The 17,786-nt window shown below is 39.6% G+C and overlaps 1 protein-coding gene across 1 annotated transcript in view; it reads left to right on the top strand.

Moving 5' to 3' along the window:
• LOC121527569 (partitioning defective 3 homolog) overlaps nt 1-17,786 on the top strand; it is a 604,468-nt gene that overhangs the window by 577,213 nt on the left and 9,469 nt on the right. Inside the window, exon 23 of the mRNA XM_041814583.1 lies at nt 14,195-14,322. Coding sequence (XP_041670517.1) covers nt 14,195-14,322 — 128 coding nt within the window. The remainder of the gene's footprint in view (nt 1-14,194; nt 14,323-17,786) is intronic.

Genomic DNA, 17,786 nt, shown 5'->3' with positions numbered 1-17,786 from the left:
AGGAACCTATTGTTAGTTAAATCCAGGGATGGAAAGTTGCTAATTACTCAAATTACTGTAATTAAGTAGGAACTTTTTGAGGGCATTTTGAAATCAGTACAGTTACTCTATTTAAGTTCATTTTTAGCAAGAGTAACTGTACTTTCACTTGAGTACTATCCTTTTGTACTTTTTCGCCTCCATTCGACTAGATAGTAGCACATAGAGAGGGAATGATTCCACATCTAATCCCAAATCAGCTATTGGACACAACAAAAACTGGAGTGTTGATATCTCAGGGTTAAAAAATCAAGAGTTGACTTTAACTCCCAAAGTGTCTTTCTAACTCCATTCTGAGTGAAATAGTCTTCATTGTTAGTTAAGAGTTGATCCATCATTGTTAGTTCAACTCTGTTAGGAGTCAACTGACCTAAGCTCTGCCCACTCTGGGCCTCTGGGCCGATCTTTGGGCATAGTTCCCCATAATGCCCTTGGGCAGAGTGTTTAGTTATGTTTGGATGTTGCCTTTTTGGTGATCCCATGGGGTTCTTTTCTTATGTTTCTTGTAGATTATTGTCATTTTTGATGTGAGGCGCATTGTCACCATGAGTCACCAAGTTTTCTACAGAGTTAGAGTTTCCCTCTGTAACTTTAAAGGGATATTTAGGGATTTTTGAAGTTGGGTCGTATGAGGTACTTGGCTAAAGTAGTGGCGTTAGCCTTCAGGGATTTCTGTGAACGTTGCTCCGGTAGTTATTACGAGCTCAGAGAGATCCGTGTCATAATGGCTGTAGAAGGGAACGTTCTTTTCGTAGTTTACTGAGTTTGGCGTAAAAACGGGCCAAGAAAATATGTTGGCTTGCCTGTAGGCTGTGTCAAAAAAGTAAGAAACACTTCTCCCCCCTCAAAAAAAAAAAACTCTGTCAGGCAATAATTTACAATGCAGCTTTCAGAATTTTGTCTCCTTCAGCCAATCACTGGAGCCAAGAACCTCATATAACCCAAAATATCTCTTTAATTGACTCTATTTTCATTTAATAAACACTGTCAATGTTGCTGTGTATTTTACGTTATCATAGAGGTGTGACTTTACCTGAATAACCCGGTTAAAGATTTATTTACTTAGTTTTTTTGCCAATGAGGAAAAATCCTATTTTACTGTAAAGATCCTCAGTGGCTACTCAGTATTCAAAGTAAACTTTCAACAAAATGTGTTTTACTATTACTTGAGTAGATTTAAAGACCTGTACTTTTACTTTTACTTAAGTAATTTTTAACCAGAGTAACACTACTATTACTTGTGTACAATAGTCATGTACATTTTCCACCTCTGGTTAAATCCAGCCCAACCACGGTGACAAACGATGGCATTTTCAAATGATTTGCTGGACTAGTTTTCAAAGCTTTCCTTTCTTAGGCACCTAAAATATTCCTGTCATGTAGGTAAAAAGCCAAAATGCAGCAACTGATGTTTTTTTTCACTGAAATCACTGTCCTGTTAACAAAGCTGAAGAATTCTGCTTACAATGGAAATGACATTTAGCAGTTCCAGGAAAACTGGAAGTGGATTTAATCAGTTTTGGCACATAGTTAAACTCTGACTTAGGGATGAACTTTTAAGAGCTCTAGGTCACTTCCTCTATTGTTGTGTTTTAAATTAACATATCCTGATAAGATTAAACACAAATGTTTAATTGGATAAATGATGAAGTTGGGGTATTTGTTAACCAAAAGGTCTGCATCCCATGAAGACTTGGAGTAAACATCCTCAAATCTGGCATGTAATCCCCTCAACTCATGCATGAACTCATTATCTTTTGCCTGTTTAAAGCTGAAGTCACTGTGACCTAGCCATTTCCAATTCTTGTGAATGCTAAGGAGGGAATATTTTGATACCTGGTTTAAATTTTGTATTTCATCCATCCAAGACAACGACACCATGCATGATTGATTAGCAGACACTTGGCCTTGGCTCTGTCTCTTGCGTGCATGTTTGTTCTGCTGTCATGAGACGGCTCTACTGTCAGTCAGCGCTCTGCAGTTAAACAGAGGGAGAGGATTGTTGCCTGATATTTTGTTGTTTTGTAAATGATTGTGCTGAAACCTGTATAACGTAAGACCACTTACGCTGTTTTGTTTTTACGGGTGATTTGTCTTTGGAATATCAGAAAATACACAAACATATCCCCCGTCCTGGACAGAGTTCCACTGTTATTCTGTGGGAAACAATGATGGATGTAAACTTCAACCAGACAGGTTGGCAGAGAAATACCACTCTGAGGCTGGAATTGTAGACTTTGTTTACCTCTTAGTAAAATAACAGAAGGTAATACAGGCTTTCTGTGTTCTGCAAACCTTGGTAAGGACTGAATAACTTTGCGTAAACTTTACCGGAATAATTGCTGGAGGAAAGGGCGAATGGTTCTGTGCTTTTGAGTGTGAACTCCCTGTTATGGCTGACTCATTGATCCAGAAAGTTCAAGGCCATTAGATGTTCTGGCTTAAAGGCCTGTTATCAGATGACTGGGGGTTGAAAACAAGAAAAAAATTCAGAGACAATACAAAGCTTTTTGTTGTTTCTAGGTTTTTATAAATTTGCTTCTTTCTGGACTGCTCAGGATGACATGGGATGGATTATTGGATTAAGAAAGAGGAAATATTTCATGATAAGACTGTAGAAACTGTTTTATTAATATGTCAAATCAGAAAGGCTCAACAGGGAAGTTTTTTTCTTCCTTTCATTCTCCATGGGCAGTAGAGAATCATGCTGTTTTTGTTGAAAGTAGATATCAAAATGATTCACCATGCAGTGTGAACAGCCAAAATGCAGGTTTCAAAGAAAAACTGTGAAGTGATGTCTAGTTACAGCTCAAACTACAGACATATATTAAAATAAAGGGTGACTGAGTTACTGAATTTCATGTTCAAACAGAACTATCAAGAAGTCAGAGATCTTTGATAGTCTAGCTCTGACCGTCAGCAGATTCAAAATGTCCTGGAGGAGCAGACACTGTGTGGATGTGGTGTTTCAGCAGAAGTCGAGAATCATGTTATATTTTTTTATATTGTCTTTTTTTAAATTGAAAATGTAATTTTATGACTTAAATACACATACAAAACCATGAAATATTTCAGAGCACTGTTGATGACAGGATGAAGAGGTTCTTATAACTTGGACACTCCTGTAGCCAAAGCAATGAAGAGAAGAAATGTCGGACTGGGTTGTTTCATTTGGGCCCAAGCGTCAGGGGTGTGAGGACCCTATTGAAATCCTTAGGATTATTATTATTTTACACACTTTGCTGGACTTTTGAGTATCTGAACATGCGCAAAACTCATGATAGTTGGCATGGACATGTGGCCTGCTGGAAATTTTGATATTTTATAGGTCTCCCCATATGAGTGTGGGAAACTGGCTCAATATATCAATCATTAATCATTGATATAAATTTGGTTTGTGGGTGTGGCTTAATGGCTTGGTGGTGCCCCCTAGAAAATTTTTTAAAAATCGGCCCCAGCAGCAAGTTCAACCTAGGATTTTGAAAATGGGAAGGTATCTGTATTGTGACAGGACCTACAAAAAAGCCTCTTGGACCCATATCGCCAAGTCAACAGGAAGTCCGCTATTTTGATTTTTTCGAACAACATTGGTCAACCCTAGCCATTTCCAGGTGTTTCTTTTTTTCGAGTATCTCCTCTGAAGGCACTGTTCTGATTGACTTAAAACTGAGTTGTCTGCTAGGAGAGACGTTTGTGAAGAAAAGTTCTGAGGCCCGTGTACAAAACTCAAAGGGTGTGGCCATGGCAGATCATCTAACTTTGATGTCCCAAAGTGGCACAGAGACTTTGTTTCAAATAAACGAATGCAGCTCCTGTAAACTTGACCGAATCTGCCACGAAATTGGTGTGAAACAACACAACAAGTGTTCCCATGGTATATGTTTTCAAACCCACAGATCTGACGCTAAATCTGTTGCCATGGTGACCCATTAGTCACCATGAAAGAGGAAGTAGTCTAGTGAAGGGTTCTTGCACTGCCATGAAAATTGGTGGTAATAAGCACAGTGGAAAAAATTAAGTCACTTATGGGTTTAGATTGTGGGCGTGGCTTAATGGGTCAGTGGTGCCCCCTATAATTATATTTTCTAAATCAGCCCCCACACCATATACAACCTAAATATTTGAAATTTTGTACACATGGTCAGCATAGCAGGACCTACAAAAAAGCCTCTTGACTCATGTCACCAAATCACAGTAACTCTGGCATTTTGAATTTTCATTTTTCTAAAAAAATTGGAAAAAAGATTGTAAAACTTTTGAAAAATGAAGCTATTTCCACAGATCCTTCTAGAATTAATTTCTAGAAGAATCCCTGGAGTCCTCTGATCCTCTTGACTCGTCTCAGTTTGGTTTAGGCAAGAAAAACATCTGAAATGAAACCCCTGACAACCTGGTAATTTTGACCCAATTTAATCAAAGGCAAGTTTGCAGAGGCTAACCCCCCCTACCGTCCCCCGAAGCTACACCTCTTTGTCTTATTACTTGGTAGAACAGAAGTTTCAGACAGCATTTCCGATATGACAACTGTCTTCTCTAGGCTTCAAAACCACACTTCACAAACTAATGGGTGGCATCACTGAGACTATGTCCATGTTTATATGCAGCCTATATACTGTAAGTTTCCACAGTGTCACAGTTTCTAATTGCACTTAATGTGATCATTTTTGTACATAAGTCATCTCATGCTGGTCAAGCATTCTAGCTCTCCCAAAGTACGTTTCTTAAAGTATAACTAAGCATTTTCTTCAATGGATGTCAAATGACACAAATGCAAACTACTCCTTTAAAGCCTTTTGTAGTAAACATCTGCAAGTGTATATGATAATGGTGTTATTAGGGAGCAGGTTGAAGTTGAGCATGTGGAGCTGTTTGAGGTGTAAGTTCCTCTCTGTGATTTTAACCCTGGCCTGCATCTGGGGTGTCACAGTCTGAGCTCACATCTGTCCCCGATGAGCACCTGTAATGACAATACTGAGGTCAGTCCCTGAACCTCTCCAGCCCCCTCCTTAATGGAATAATGACCAGGACACGAGAAGCTCTGTCTGTCATGTAGCCACAAAGCCTGCACACACAATTACAGCTGGCATGTTTTCTCTCCCTCCCTCCCTGCGTGTCCGTGAGAGGGGATTTCCAGATGTTCATCATAAAGCTCTATGTATTTTCCAAAGAGTTGCCTTTTTCTCTCTTCGTCTCTGTCTGCGGCAATAAAATCAATTTATGCTGTTGGGTTGGAGCACCAGCGAGCGTGACCACACAGAGAAGCGTGAGCGCCATGCTGGTACCTTGGATCAAACACACAAACAGCAGCTTGTAAAGCCCTTATTTATGTGAATTCTTTTGATTTTATTATCACTTTATATTCAGCTACCAGGATACATGTGTCTACAAGCATCTGTAGTGTTTATGCAAACTGGGGTTTCTCTAAATCTGGTGCTTTCATGTTGGTGGGTGTGCAGCTAAATGTTTCCAAAAGGATCATGTCAAAAATAGACCTCTTTTACAGCAGGGGCTACAGCTGAAAGTTAGACAAAAAGCAGCATTAACAGTGTGGACCCCTCCATTACAAGTGTTTTGATTGTTAGTCCCATAGGAGGTCAGTCAGTAGTTGAGGAGTAAGAAAATGTCCTCAGAGTTGACTATCAGATTGTATTTCGTAATTCAAGATTAAGTGTCGATGCAAAAGTTTAAATTCAAATCAAACTAAAGTATCAGTTTAATCAGAACTGGACAGTATTTCTTTATTAAAGGAAGCGCAAAGAACCACACTGAAAGCTTTTCTTGGTGATAAAGATGGTTTTGCTCTTCTCCTGACCGGCTTCTGTAGGGGTTCGATTTACCAACTGGCTAAAAATTGCAGATCTCAAACCCCCCTCCCTTGCAGACTACTTTTGGTTAGGGTTAGGTTAAGGCAAGGGTTAGGCTACTGAAAGTTAAATTTCAAAAACCTGATCTGCACAACCTAATTACAATTATTTAACCCATAGAGCTCATGCGATCCGTGCCACAGGCAGACCCCTTTATAAATTGATTGGTAACTTTTGAACCGTAAGTTGTAGACACTAACTGTTTTTTTTTCTTCTGAAAGCTCTGTGTTGTGCTTTTCTAAATATGTTCTTCATGCATGTACTGCTCATACACAACACTTTCTATTGAGCCTGGAACTTGGCTGACTTCCCGTGGTCTCTGAGGACAGCATTGTTGTATACAACAAGAAGTGACACAGTTTAGAAAAACGTTAATAACTTTTGAACCTTAAGTCATAGACACTTTTTTTTCTTCTGAAAGCTGACCATTTTGCTGTTCATTTTCTACCCTCCATCACTCCATAGCCCTTAAAGACGCCTTTCTAGTGAGCTGGGAACTATGGTGACTTTTCGGGGTCTTTAAAGATTAAATCCATGGCGTTCAATCTGATTATAAGCATCTTTTTGTCCATTTTTTAATCCATTTTCAATCATTTACTTTGGCTATCTTCATTGGGTAGCGCCACATTTGTTGAGGGCAATGTTTAGATGCAATGCATTGTGGGAGGGGCTGTCCTCCAATAGCATGCAAGCATGCAAAGAAAATCGATGTAACAGAGGTGAAGTGGGCTCATAAAATGGACACTGCTAAGTAAAATACCAGACTGAGCCAAGAGTTAACATTATCCAAGCTATCTAGGCCAAAAAAGATTGTGAACTGCTCCAATGCAGCTAATGTAGGCTAAAGTTTAAGGTTAAAGTTAACAAAGCTACTTTATTTAGTTACGTAGATAACATAACTATGTAGCTAATATATATCTAAATCTAAAGTTAACAAAGCTACTTTAGTTAGGTAGATAATGTTACTATGTAGCTAATATAGCTAAATCTAAAGCTAACAAAGCTACATTAGTTATATAGATAAAACAACTATGTAGCTAATGTAGCAAAATCTAAAGCTAACTAAGCTACATTAGCTTTGTAACCTATGTAGGTTATGTAGCTACGTAGCTATAGCTAAAGGTAACGAAGATTTGTTAGCTATTTAGGAAACTTCAGGATTTAATCTGGGATTTAGACGTCTGACATTTAATGTTGATCAGTCTGTATTGTTTTATTTAGTTTATGTTTTTTTAATTCTAAAACGTACTGCCAAATTGCTTCCCTTCCGTCCTGACAGGGGTGGCATCTGACAGTTGTGTTCTGCAAGCCAGACCCCTCTGAATATTTTAGGAGTGACCCAAAAGTTTGTTTCCTCTATAAGTGAAGAATTATTGTTTATTTTGAACCAGAACTTAAACAGTGAATGTAGATATTTGTTTTTCTGGCAGTGTAAGATGGGATGTGTTATTTTTAAAGGTGTATCTGGTTGGTTATCTCTCACTTTAAGTGTCACTGATGGGAACAAGCCGCATTTTATGTAGAGGAAAGTTGCATTTTTTAAAATATCCTGTAATAAATCAACTCTACTGGATGTTTTTCACAGTCTGACCTCACAGAACTTATGTTTTGTGTACCATAGCGTACCTTAGAAAGCAGTTTGAAAATCCTTTAGCCACTCTTGATAATATCAGTGAGACCTTTTTTCACAGTTTGTAGACCATCCAGATAAGTCTACAGTCTATGGAGATTGGATTGCCAGTGTGCTTTATATTACCTTGATCATAAATGCACTGCTTCTTTGTTAAAGCACAGCTGCTTATTTGGGTTATGATGATTTTGGTTTATTCTTCTCCTTTTAGCTTGTGCAGAATGCTCAATGTCAAGGCTTGACGGTGAATTATGGATCGTGTTGAACAATGATACGCACATGACAAGCATGGTTTACAGATCCCATGATTACAGCTGTTATAAAAATAGGACTTGTCAGTTTTGAAGGACACCTCACAAACATGGGGATATTGAGGCTGCTTTGAGTGGGTAACATATTTGTATGGAGAAACAATATTGTGCTGCAATCACAAGCATGCAGCCTGATATGGATGCCTGTGCAGCCTTTTTTATTTCACTCAATTTATTACAAAATTGTGTGTGATCACAGATCAGATAAAGAAAGGAGAAGCCAGTGCTAACACATCTTTTGTGTGGACAGAGCATATTTGAGCACCATTACCCCACAGATAGTGTTAGATTAAAAACTGAGACTCAGATGTTTCTGTTATTTATTTGTGCTGTGGAGTGCTTAAATTATGTGGAGATAGCCAAACCAACATCCCAACCAAGCCTGGTTTAGAGGCCAGGAAATGGCAGACCACACTGTTTGCCCCCAGATGGGCTCTCCACCCGGAGCTGCACACCCCAGCGACCACAAATGGAGCAGGCTCGCTTATAATAAATTGCCAGAATTGGGTTGTGTGAGGACTTTAAGAGAGAATCATTATCCTACTGGGCTTTTGTCAGTACGTATTCTTTTTCTGCTCACCCATTAGCAACTTAAATGACCTCCATATGTGTGTTTGTGTACTGCACAGCTGCTCTCGTTAAAGCTGCTCCCTATGTGGCGAGCTACAAACATCATGAGGACTGTGGGCGGTGAGACCATATGTAAGTGTTGACCTGTTTCTGCAGTCGTCTTTGATATCTTAAAGGTCCGTGACCAGCTCTGAACTTAGAAATATTACACCTTGGCTGTCCTGTTTTCTGCTTCTAAAGCTCAGCCCCATCCCAGCTGTTTTCCTAGTGTCGGATTTTTTGATAGCTGCAAATAATTTTCATAATTATGTCCCCTCTGGCTCACGGTCTGTGAATGCTCTAATGTTTAAACAGGTGTAGAATTATTCTCTCCTCCCACCTTTGTCTGTCACACCACCGCGGAAACGAGGCAAAGATAAAAGCGTGCTGTATTGACATCATTTTTCACATTATTGGATCAAAACGAACAGGGACGTCTCTTTGATTCAATTTCAACAAATGTCATGTTTTATATGGCATTGTATTCCAGGCCTAACATGGAATAATCTGATTCTCCTTCCCTGGATAATGCCATTACACTGACTGATTTTCTCTCTTGGCTATTTCTCATTCATTTCTCTTTGCATGGCGTCATCCACCTCAACCCGAACTGTCAAACACCTCCAGATCCCTCACCACTTCCTCTTAAATCACATTAAAACCTTAGGGTGTGCATGACTAATTATTTTCTCTCCACCACATTTTGTCCCAGTTAAATAATTTTCCTCTACTCTCCATCCGATATTCGTTTATGTGCACTACACTCGCTAAACTGGGGGAAAATGTTGTTACAGCACAATCTGAAACATATGAGTCCTTTTCACTTCACCCATGTGAAATATTATGTTTTAGGGCTTGGATGGCTGGAGAAGGGGCTTATTATTGACACTGAGTGAAATGTAATTGCACTGTTATTGCAGCTGTCCAAGTGAGGAGGGAAGCACTCTTTTCAAGAACACACAATGTTTCAGGAATGACATTTTTGCTGACAGCCTGTCCATCTGCCAATGAATGTCTTAAACTCATCAAACCAATCTATCCTGCTGTAGTTTATCCCCTGTAGAGTGCCCCTCTACAGGAGATAAACTGTCCTGACAAAGGCATGAAGCCAACTTGTATATCTAAACTTAGCAAAATAAGTAAGGAAATTTGTGTTTGTTAAATTGTTTATTTGTTGTAACAATGCTTCTTGGCAATAAATCTTATACTGTTGGTAGGCCTGTTTGTTTCGCTTTTAAATGGTGCCATATTTGTAAGGAACATGCATTTGTGGGATGAGCAGCAGAGCTGAGTATGTTGCAAAATCTTCTCTGCCAATGCCAAACAGCTTACTCTGCCATTGACTCTTGTTTGGTGGATTGGATGATTGAAGTCTGAAGAAACAAGACATATCGGCAATTTAACAATTTATTCATTTAACAAACAGGAGCCTCAGTAGCTTGTGGAAGAACCATACACAGCCACAACAGCCTGGCACCTCCTCTTCATGCTGGTCACCAGCCTGGTCACACACTGTGGTGGGATGGGTTACCATTCTACAACCAGCATTTGTGGTGAGTCAGCCAATGTGGTTGTGTTGGTCACTCTGGCACGAAGCTGATCCCACAAGTGGTGAGAGTTTGATCAGAGACTGTGGAGATATGGGATTGCCAATGGTTGTGGAATTTAATGGCGATATCTCTCTGCACTGAGATTGCTTCCAATTATAACAAGCCTTGTTTTTCCAGTAAAGGAGATGTTTCCCCACCCTATCACACTGCCTCTACCAAAAGATGTTGACCCTTATCGGTGCAGCAATCAGCATAGCATTCTCGCGTGTCTTTTCCACACTTTTATATGGTCCAACTGGACTCACTGCTGAACATAAAGTTCCTCCACATGCTCAGGTTCCAGTGCATGAGTTGCCAAGACCATGCTGCACAGGCCACATAGGGCAGGCCTCCTGGCAGCCCTATGAGACTGGAAAGTCTGTTCCAGATTGTCAGGGCAGAGAGATGTGGGACATATCATCCTGCAAACCTTGACTGGAAATCTGTAAAAGACATCCCAGAGTCCCTAAGTGCTTCGCAAGTGTGAGGTGTTGTAATCCCCCATTAAATAGAACTTGGCCTTCAGTTTAGAAATGGTACAGCGGCTTAAGTCAAATAATGCCGCAACTTGGTTTTGCAGAACAGCAGCAAAATAGGCTCCTTGGCATTGGCAAAGAAGATCTAGCAAATTAGTCACTGGATGCAACCCACATACTCAGCTCTGCTGCTCATCCCACAAATACACGTTCCTTACAACTGTACCACCACTTAAACGGGAAATAAACAGGCTTTTCAGTGGAAAAAAGATGTATTGCTAAGAAGAATAGTTGCAACACAGAAATAATCTACCAAACACAAAATTCCATACTTTTTGTGCTGAGTTTGTTGATATAGTGAACAAATACAACTTGAACAGTTTTGCATCTCTGTAGTTTACGGCCTATAAAATGCAGCTCTGCATCCTAGTACCAGGACTGACATGATAACCTTTTCAGCTCTTTATTATGATAGCAATCTGGCAGAGAACTGGGCAGAGAGATACAGTTTTGGACATGGTCATGAAAACAATACAACATATTACATACTACATGAATTGAGAAACTAACATGTTGTTCATTGTATCAAGAATGTAATCTGTGTCCTCTAATAGATCCTTAACATGTCATCTCAACACTGCACAAACCTCTCCAAAGTTTCTTTATGCTCATCTGGCTAATACAATAGTAATAGGACATGTTTATATGTATTTTAACATGCATTTTTGCACGCAAACCATCTGCTCCACCTGCCCAGCACATGATTCTTATGAAAACTGACACTTGGTCAAGCCACACTTGCAGCGTCTCCTCAGCCCACCCGTGTTTAATTGGCTTGTCATGTTCTTTCATCAGCCTGCTCGTTAGCAGAGTGTGCTAGTGTTGAGGGAGCTGATATCTCCATGTCAACCCAGCTGATGATCAGACAACAAACACATATTCACACAAGTACAGGTTAGTGCGTGTAGTCAAGTCTTACACAAGTCTTGGGAATGACACATGCACTGATAATACACATTCATCATTTAACTCTTCCTGTATTAGACATTTTTGTTGGACAATTTGTCCATAAATACAAAGCACAGGTCTGTAAAATTGCTATTACTTCCTTGCATCACTTTGGTTATATTGTTGACTCACGTTAGGTAGAGGCTGGTGTGATTCATACAGAACATCTGCTGTTTCTATTTTGAAGCTGAGTCCTCAAAGGCAACCATACCTTTGAGCTAAATATTGTGTGTTGTATTGTGCACTTTTTAGACTTTTTTGTTAGAATTGTCTTCCTGTTTATCATTCTAATTTATCCGAACATGTAAACCGGTGGTTCTGGACTTGTGGGTCATGGTGCTGTTTCCACAGGGCTGGGACTATAAGCATTATATTGTAATTCTATATGTAACTTGATTGGTTAGCATCAGTTATTTTCTTGGCCTTTTTAAACCCAAACAATAGTCCAACATGAAATAGAGGGGAGATGACAGTATGGGTCATATGTTCAAAAACAATTCACATGATATGTAAGTCCATAAGTCTTTGCTTTTTTGTCATCAAGTTTGATTTTCTACTATCAAACACTCACCTACAACATCCAGGTGATCTGTTACCAAAATTGCACTTTCTCTGCAATCATATCAAAGCATCTGATTTCTACGTTATCATAGAACTCAATTGCATTGTCTTCCTCCTGCTGACTCATATCGATTCTAGAGAAAATACTGACTTTAAAAATAACTGGCTCAAATAAAATGTCAACTTTACTCTTGCATTAAAAGATTGATATGTTTAATTGTAAATGTTTTATTATGGCTGTGATATTTTAGCTGAAAACATAATGGAGCCATGTTCACAGGCCTACACAACTTCAAGTTTAAATATGACATGAAACAAACTAAAAATGACTGTTCAGCAGTGTTTTGGTATAGAAATGTCCAGGTGGATTTCAAAATGTCAATTAGAGACTCTTAATTGGACATCTGGAAACCAAATGACTACTACGAAGTTTGAATGTTCATATGGGTGCGCTTGTTTGCTTCTTTGAGTCTACCAGACACGGAGGGTGTGAACTTTCTTGAATGCAGCGCCCCTCTCATACATAAGGAAACAAAACTAAACTCAAAATATGTTGCATCACAGATAATCATCATTATAATGGTGTCTTCATTTAAAAACTTATATATATGTTATGTTCGTTAATTATGTTGTCACAGGGCCCTTATAGTCCCCAGGTAATCACCTACCTTTGACCTATGATAAATCTCACCTCTGTTTGAGAGCAAAGGCTGTCTCCTTTTCAGCATTGTGGTGGAGTGATCGTATGTGTTTTAAAGGGAAAGGGACATAGTGGGGAAAGGGGACAGGTAGGGGGGCAAAGTAAAGTGAAAAACTAAACAGTTTTAGATTTTACTACAAATCCATACATATTTATGCTTATTTTATGGCACCAGTTTCAAACCAGTGCACCCAAGAAGTCTTCTGAGAGGTATCAATGACAATTCGAGCAACGGAGTGGCATGCAAATCAAGACAGACACACGGCCAATTATAGTTGTAGGATTCAATGAAAACTGGCATATTTTGATGAATTCATTTTTGGTCCCACCCTTATTGTTGGTTGTAAATGTGTAACTGAAAAACAAATTTGGCAAAAAATCAATGATATACTGAACCTCACTCTTTGTTTTGAGTGATAGAACTTATGTGTTTATTTCTCAGAATCTATAAAAACACCAAAACTTGTCTGTTATTACAGGAAGTAAAGTGAAATAAAATGTATGACGGTATGTCCCCTCTGGGCTTCCATAATGATGCTCTTTTTAAATAGGTTTATTTTGTCTAAGCATACGATTTGTTCCATCTAAGGTACATACTCCAACATTTACCATTGAGCACATTAAAGTGGTCAAACATTTTTAGAAATTTTGGTCAGGATTTATCATTCAGAGGCTGATGGTTCCTGAGGACAGTCCAGTAAAAACTTCAGCAATGCTAGAACATATGGATATTAGAGGACTAAATAAGTTGTAGATCCACAGATTCTTGCTGTTGCTCACTTTGTGATCTTAACCCTTGCTAAGTAGTTTAGTTCTAATATAACGAAGCTGTGAGTGGTTTGTTTCATATAAAAAACAGACACAGTTTAGTTGTTTTAGCGGTAGATAATGAAATGGGTTAGGGTGATTCATCAACACGCTGTTTTGGTTTCATGAGACAAAGCAGTCTCTGTGATAAAAGAGACAAAAGCTTTGTTACGACAGTTAGAGAACACTTTGATACACACACGGCCACATCTCCCAAAAGAATGGCACCCATTAGCTTAGAAAATATTCCTACACAGTAATGGTTTGTAACAGATTGTCAGAACAGATCTGATGGGATGGGAGGCCTACTTGTCCACCAAAAACCTGTTGAAAATCTGTTTATCAGGCATTAAAGGATTTGTAATTTTGAGAAAAGATCATCATCTTTCCTCTAACAAGATTATTTTGGGACTGTTATCGGCACAGGTGCATTTGTCAGCGCCATTGTCATCATGGAATCACACCTGTTAATTACTTGTTCCCCTGAGGGTAGCTTTGAACACAGGAGGCTTCACACTGTCAAACCACCTGCTGCGTTGAGGGGAAAATTTTCCTTCATGTGGGTTTGTTTTGATCAAAGTTTGTGTCTTGATGTTGCAGATGAGCAACGGGACGGAGGTGCAAAGCGGCCGCCATTCGGTGACAGTGGAGACTCAGGCACAGAAACAGCAGGAAGAGGACAGAGACAGTTTTCAACAAGCACAAAGACAGTACAGCTCTCTACCACGGTGAGACACCCTCCTATTCTTCTATCTCTGCTTAGTCTCTGTCTTTGTTGTGTCTGAAATCACACACTCATCCTTGACTTATTCCATATATAGGCTGTCTGTAATGTTCTTTATAGAGCACTTATCAGCGACAAGCTGTTTCAGACACTACTCCATCTGCAGACAAGATTGTCATTGTGGTGGCACAATTGAATGTTCAACCACATCAAAAATAATGGTAGAATTTCATTGATGATTGGTGTGTTTCTCATAATAGTGTCAAGACAAAGAAAATGATAGGTAAGCAAGTGATATGACTTTAAAACAAATTAACTGATAACACCAATCTCAAAAGTTGGGGACCCTGTGTGAAAATGTGAACAAAAATAAATGCAAACCCATCTTTTTTTTTTTTTTTTTTTACATAAAACATTAGCAGCACATCGGCCAACTTAGACATTTAACCATTTCATGAAAAATATTACCTCATGTTGAATTTGATGGCAGCAACACATCCCAAAAAAGTAGGGACAGGGCCATTTTTAACACTGTGTAGCATTCCTCTTCTTTTAAAAACATCCTGTAAATGTCTGGGGAGTAAGGAGCCTAGCTGCTTGAGTTTGAGAGGAATGTTACCCCATTCTTTTCTGATGTATGCAGTCTCTCTCCTCCTCCCCTCTTGTGACTTATCACGTTCTGTCTGACTTTTTGATTCTGTCCATTTCTTATCCTTGCATTCTCTTCTTTTATCCAGTTTCCTCTTCCCTTTCTTTGTGAAAATCTTTTTTGATGCAAAGCCACTTTTAACTCCTCTTCAGACTTTTAAATAAATCTTAGCAAAACTGTGAGTGAAATCATTTAATATAATCGCTTGAATTATTTGACTGATATTAAACTTCATTAAGTCAGTACTGACCCTGAAGAAGAGGTGACTTTGTAACATGCATCAATCCCCATTTCTAATACTTCCCTGATAATGAGTAACAGCTTCAATTTCTTGTTTTACAAAGGGCTTTTCCCTTGACAATGTCTGAGTTCAGACCTACTCATCTTCCATATCTATCTTTTTCAGTTGCTTTGCATTAAAGTCAAAGAAACGCCTATAAGGCTTACCATATCTTACATCTGGAAGCATTGGGGGGAGACTTTAGTACCAGTATTTGCATTTCTTCCCATCTTTTGGTATCCATGTCCCAATCCTCTGAAGCTCCATAATCACTCCAAAGTCAATGCAAATCACAAAGCCACCCGTTGCTGCTGGAAAAGTTCCACATTTTAAGCCTTGCATCCTCAAAGAAAAAGACACAAATTCTATATTTGAGTGACTGGATTTGAAGTTGGTAACATTTTTTTCTCCCTGTTAACCATTTCCACATTTAAAACATCCAGTGTGAGTGTAACGAAATGTACTCAATGTTCAAAAATGTTGAAAGAGAAGCCAGAGTGAAGCCAGATTTATTTAAGTTTTGCTGCTTTGCCAGTTTAAACAAAGAGAGAACACTTAAAGTGCATATGTGTGTGGTCTTCATTCTCTTGGCTGGAGTTCCTCTGCTCTCCCTGCACAAACACCAATCACTTCTTCATAGCATTCTCTTTTACTCTGCTGTCTCTGAACACTCCCAGCCCGGTCGATTAAAACATGTTCCTGTCTATGGCTATGGATTTGTGGTCCACATGGACGCATAATCAATGTAGCCTGTATAAGCCAGAGCGATCTATGCGCTCCCTTCATAGGTGTTATCTCCCGGCATCTCATGTGATGTGACAGTTGCCTCCAGCCCTTCCTCCCCTCTCGGCGAGTTTCTTCTCTTGGGAAAGTTTGTCTGGCCGGTCTAAAAGCCAGGCGAGGACGGCCTTTGATATGCATTCCTTCTCATAATCTCATAGCATCATTTAGCAAAGAGTCGCATGAGCTCAGGCTTGACGTTTGACCCCGGTTAAGGCTTTTCAGAGCTCGTGTCTCGCCACAGCTCCTCATTAAAGAACTAAAGTCTTACATCCCCAGATTAATAACCGCAATTCCCTCTAACTCCGACCACCTCGTTTTTGGAACACCCTCCATCCTGTGCTTCTCTTCAAAAAACAGGAAGCTGTAGCAGCCAGCCATTCAGCCGAAATGGGGCATTCCTTTGCAGAAAAAACAAACAAAAAAAAAAGAAAACCCTCTCCAATCCAAAGAGCTTCCAGAAGAAGCCATGGTAGTTGGTTATCTGATGACGGCCAGGCTTAGCTCGCTGTCTGGGTTGTGAGGATTGGAAGAGCTCTAATGAAGGCTTGTTGTCGGAGCAGGATTAGCAGTGACAGGCAGTGGAGGGTAAGAGAGGGCCAAGAGAGGAGCGACTGTGTTAGTGGGACCACTGATTAGCCCTGAAAGAGACACACACTCACACAAAAACACACATGAATGCAGTCAAGATAAGGTTCTTAATGGTGGCCTGAGAGAGCTGCCAGTAGCTCTTCCACCTACCCATGAAGTGCTTGAATTTCTTGGCTAAAACAACACTGTTCCACACTATAAAGAAAACATTATTGCAGGTTTGTATATTATTTATTTAAACAAATAGCAGTGTTTGTTCCATTGCACATGTTTTTTCTCCTAATCATTTTGTGTTTTGGCACGAGTATGTGTGCTTTCTCCTTCTTCTCATAAACTCTGATTCTTCCCAGCTGTTTTAGAGAAACACACAGCGGCCACAAATTTTTCGGCGAGCCAACTTCCTGGCTTTGTTTGTTATGTTCTGTCAGTCTAAATTTACCCTACTCTTTGGCATGATGTATTTTCCCATCCCCTCCCTTTGTAAGTGTAACTAATCTACTGTGTGACACACTGGCGCAGGAGTAGAGGTGATAAGAGTTCTAGCTCCCCTGACACTTTGATCACAATTACATTCCTGTGGAACAACGCCATTTCTTCACCCCTCTCTCAGACTTTCTCCCTAAATCTTCCTTTCTCTTATCTGCTCTACAAACTGAAAGGTCAGTCTGGAAACCATGATCGCTGCCTCGTGCAACAGGCATCCTGGGATTTCTAAACAAGCGGCTACCTCATGAGCGGCGCTGGCTGCTCTGTAAGCTGAGCCGGGGTGTTAATGCATGGCTGCTCGCCCAGACAGCAAAAACCTTGATATGGAGCATGTGGTGGGGTTCTCTCTGCAGTCTGTCCCTACATCTGCCCCTCTGCCAATTACCCTTATACTTACACATGCACTATGTGCATACAGGCATGCCTATATACAAATAAATACATATCAAAGACACTTCTTGTTCCTAAAAGGGTAGAAAGTAGACATATTTGGACATATGTAAATTTGGAGACAGCACAAAAAGTAAGCAAATTTGTGTTTGGTTGATATACTACTATACTTTTTAACGATGCTCCTTAGCAATAAATCTTGTACCGTTGGAAAACCTGTTTATTTCCCTTTTAAATTATGCCACATTTGTAAGGGACATGCATTTCTAGGATGAGCAGCAGAGCTGAGAAT

The sequence above is a fragment of the Cheilinus undulatus genome, linkage group 19, assembly GCF_018320785.1.
Source record: "Cheilinus undulatus linkage group 19, ASM1832078v1, whole genome shotgun sequence".
NCBI classification, from domain to species: Eukaryota; Metazoa; Chordata; class Actinopteri; order Labriformes; family Labridae; genus Cheilinus; species Cheilinus undulatus.
The sequence above is the reverse complement of the archived record's forward strand: the minus strand, read 5'-3'. Positions and strand labels throughout refer to the sequence as shown.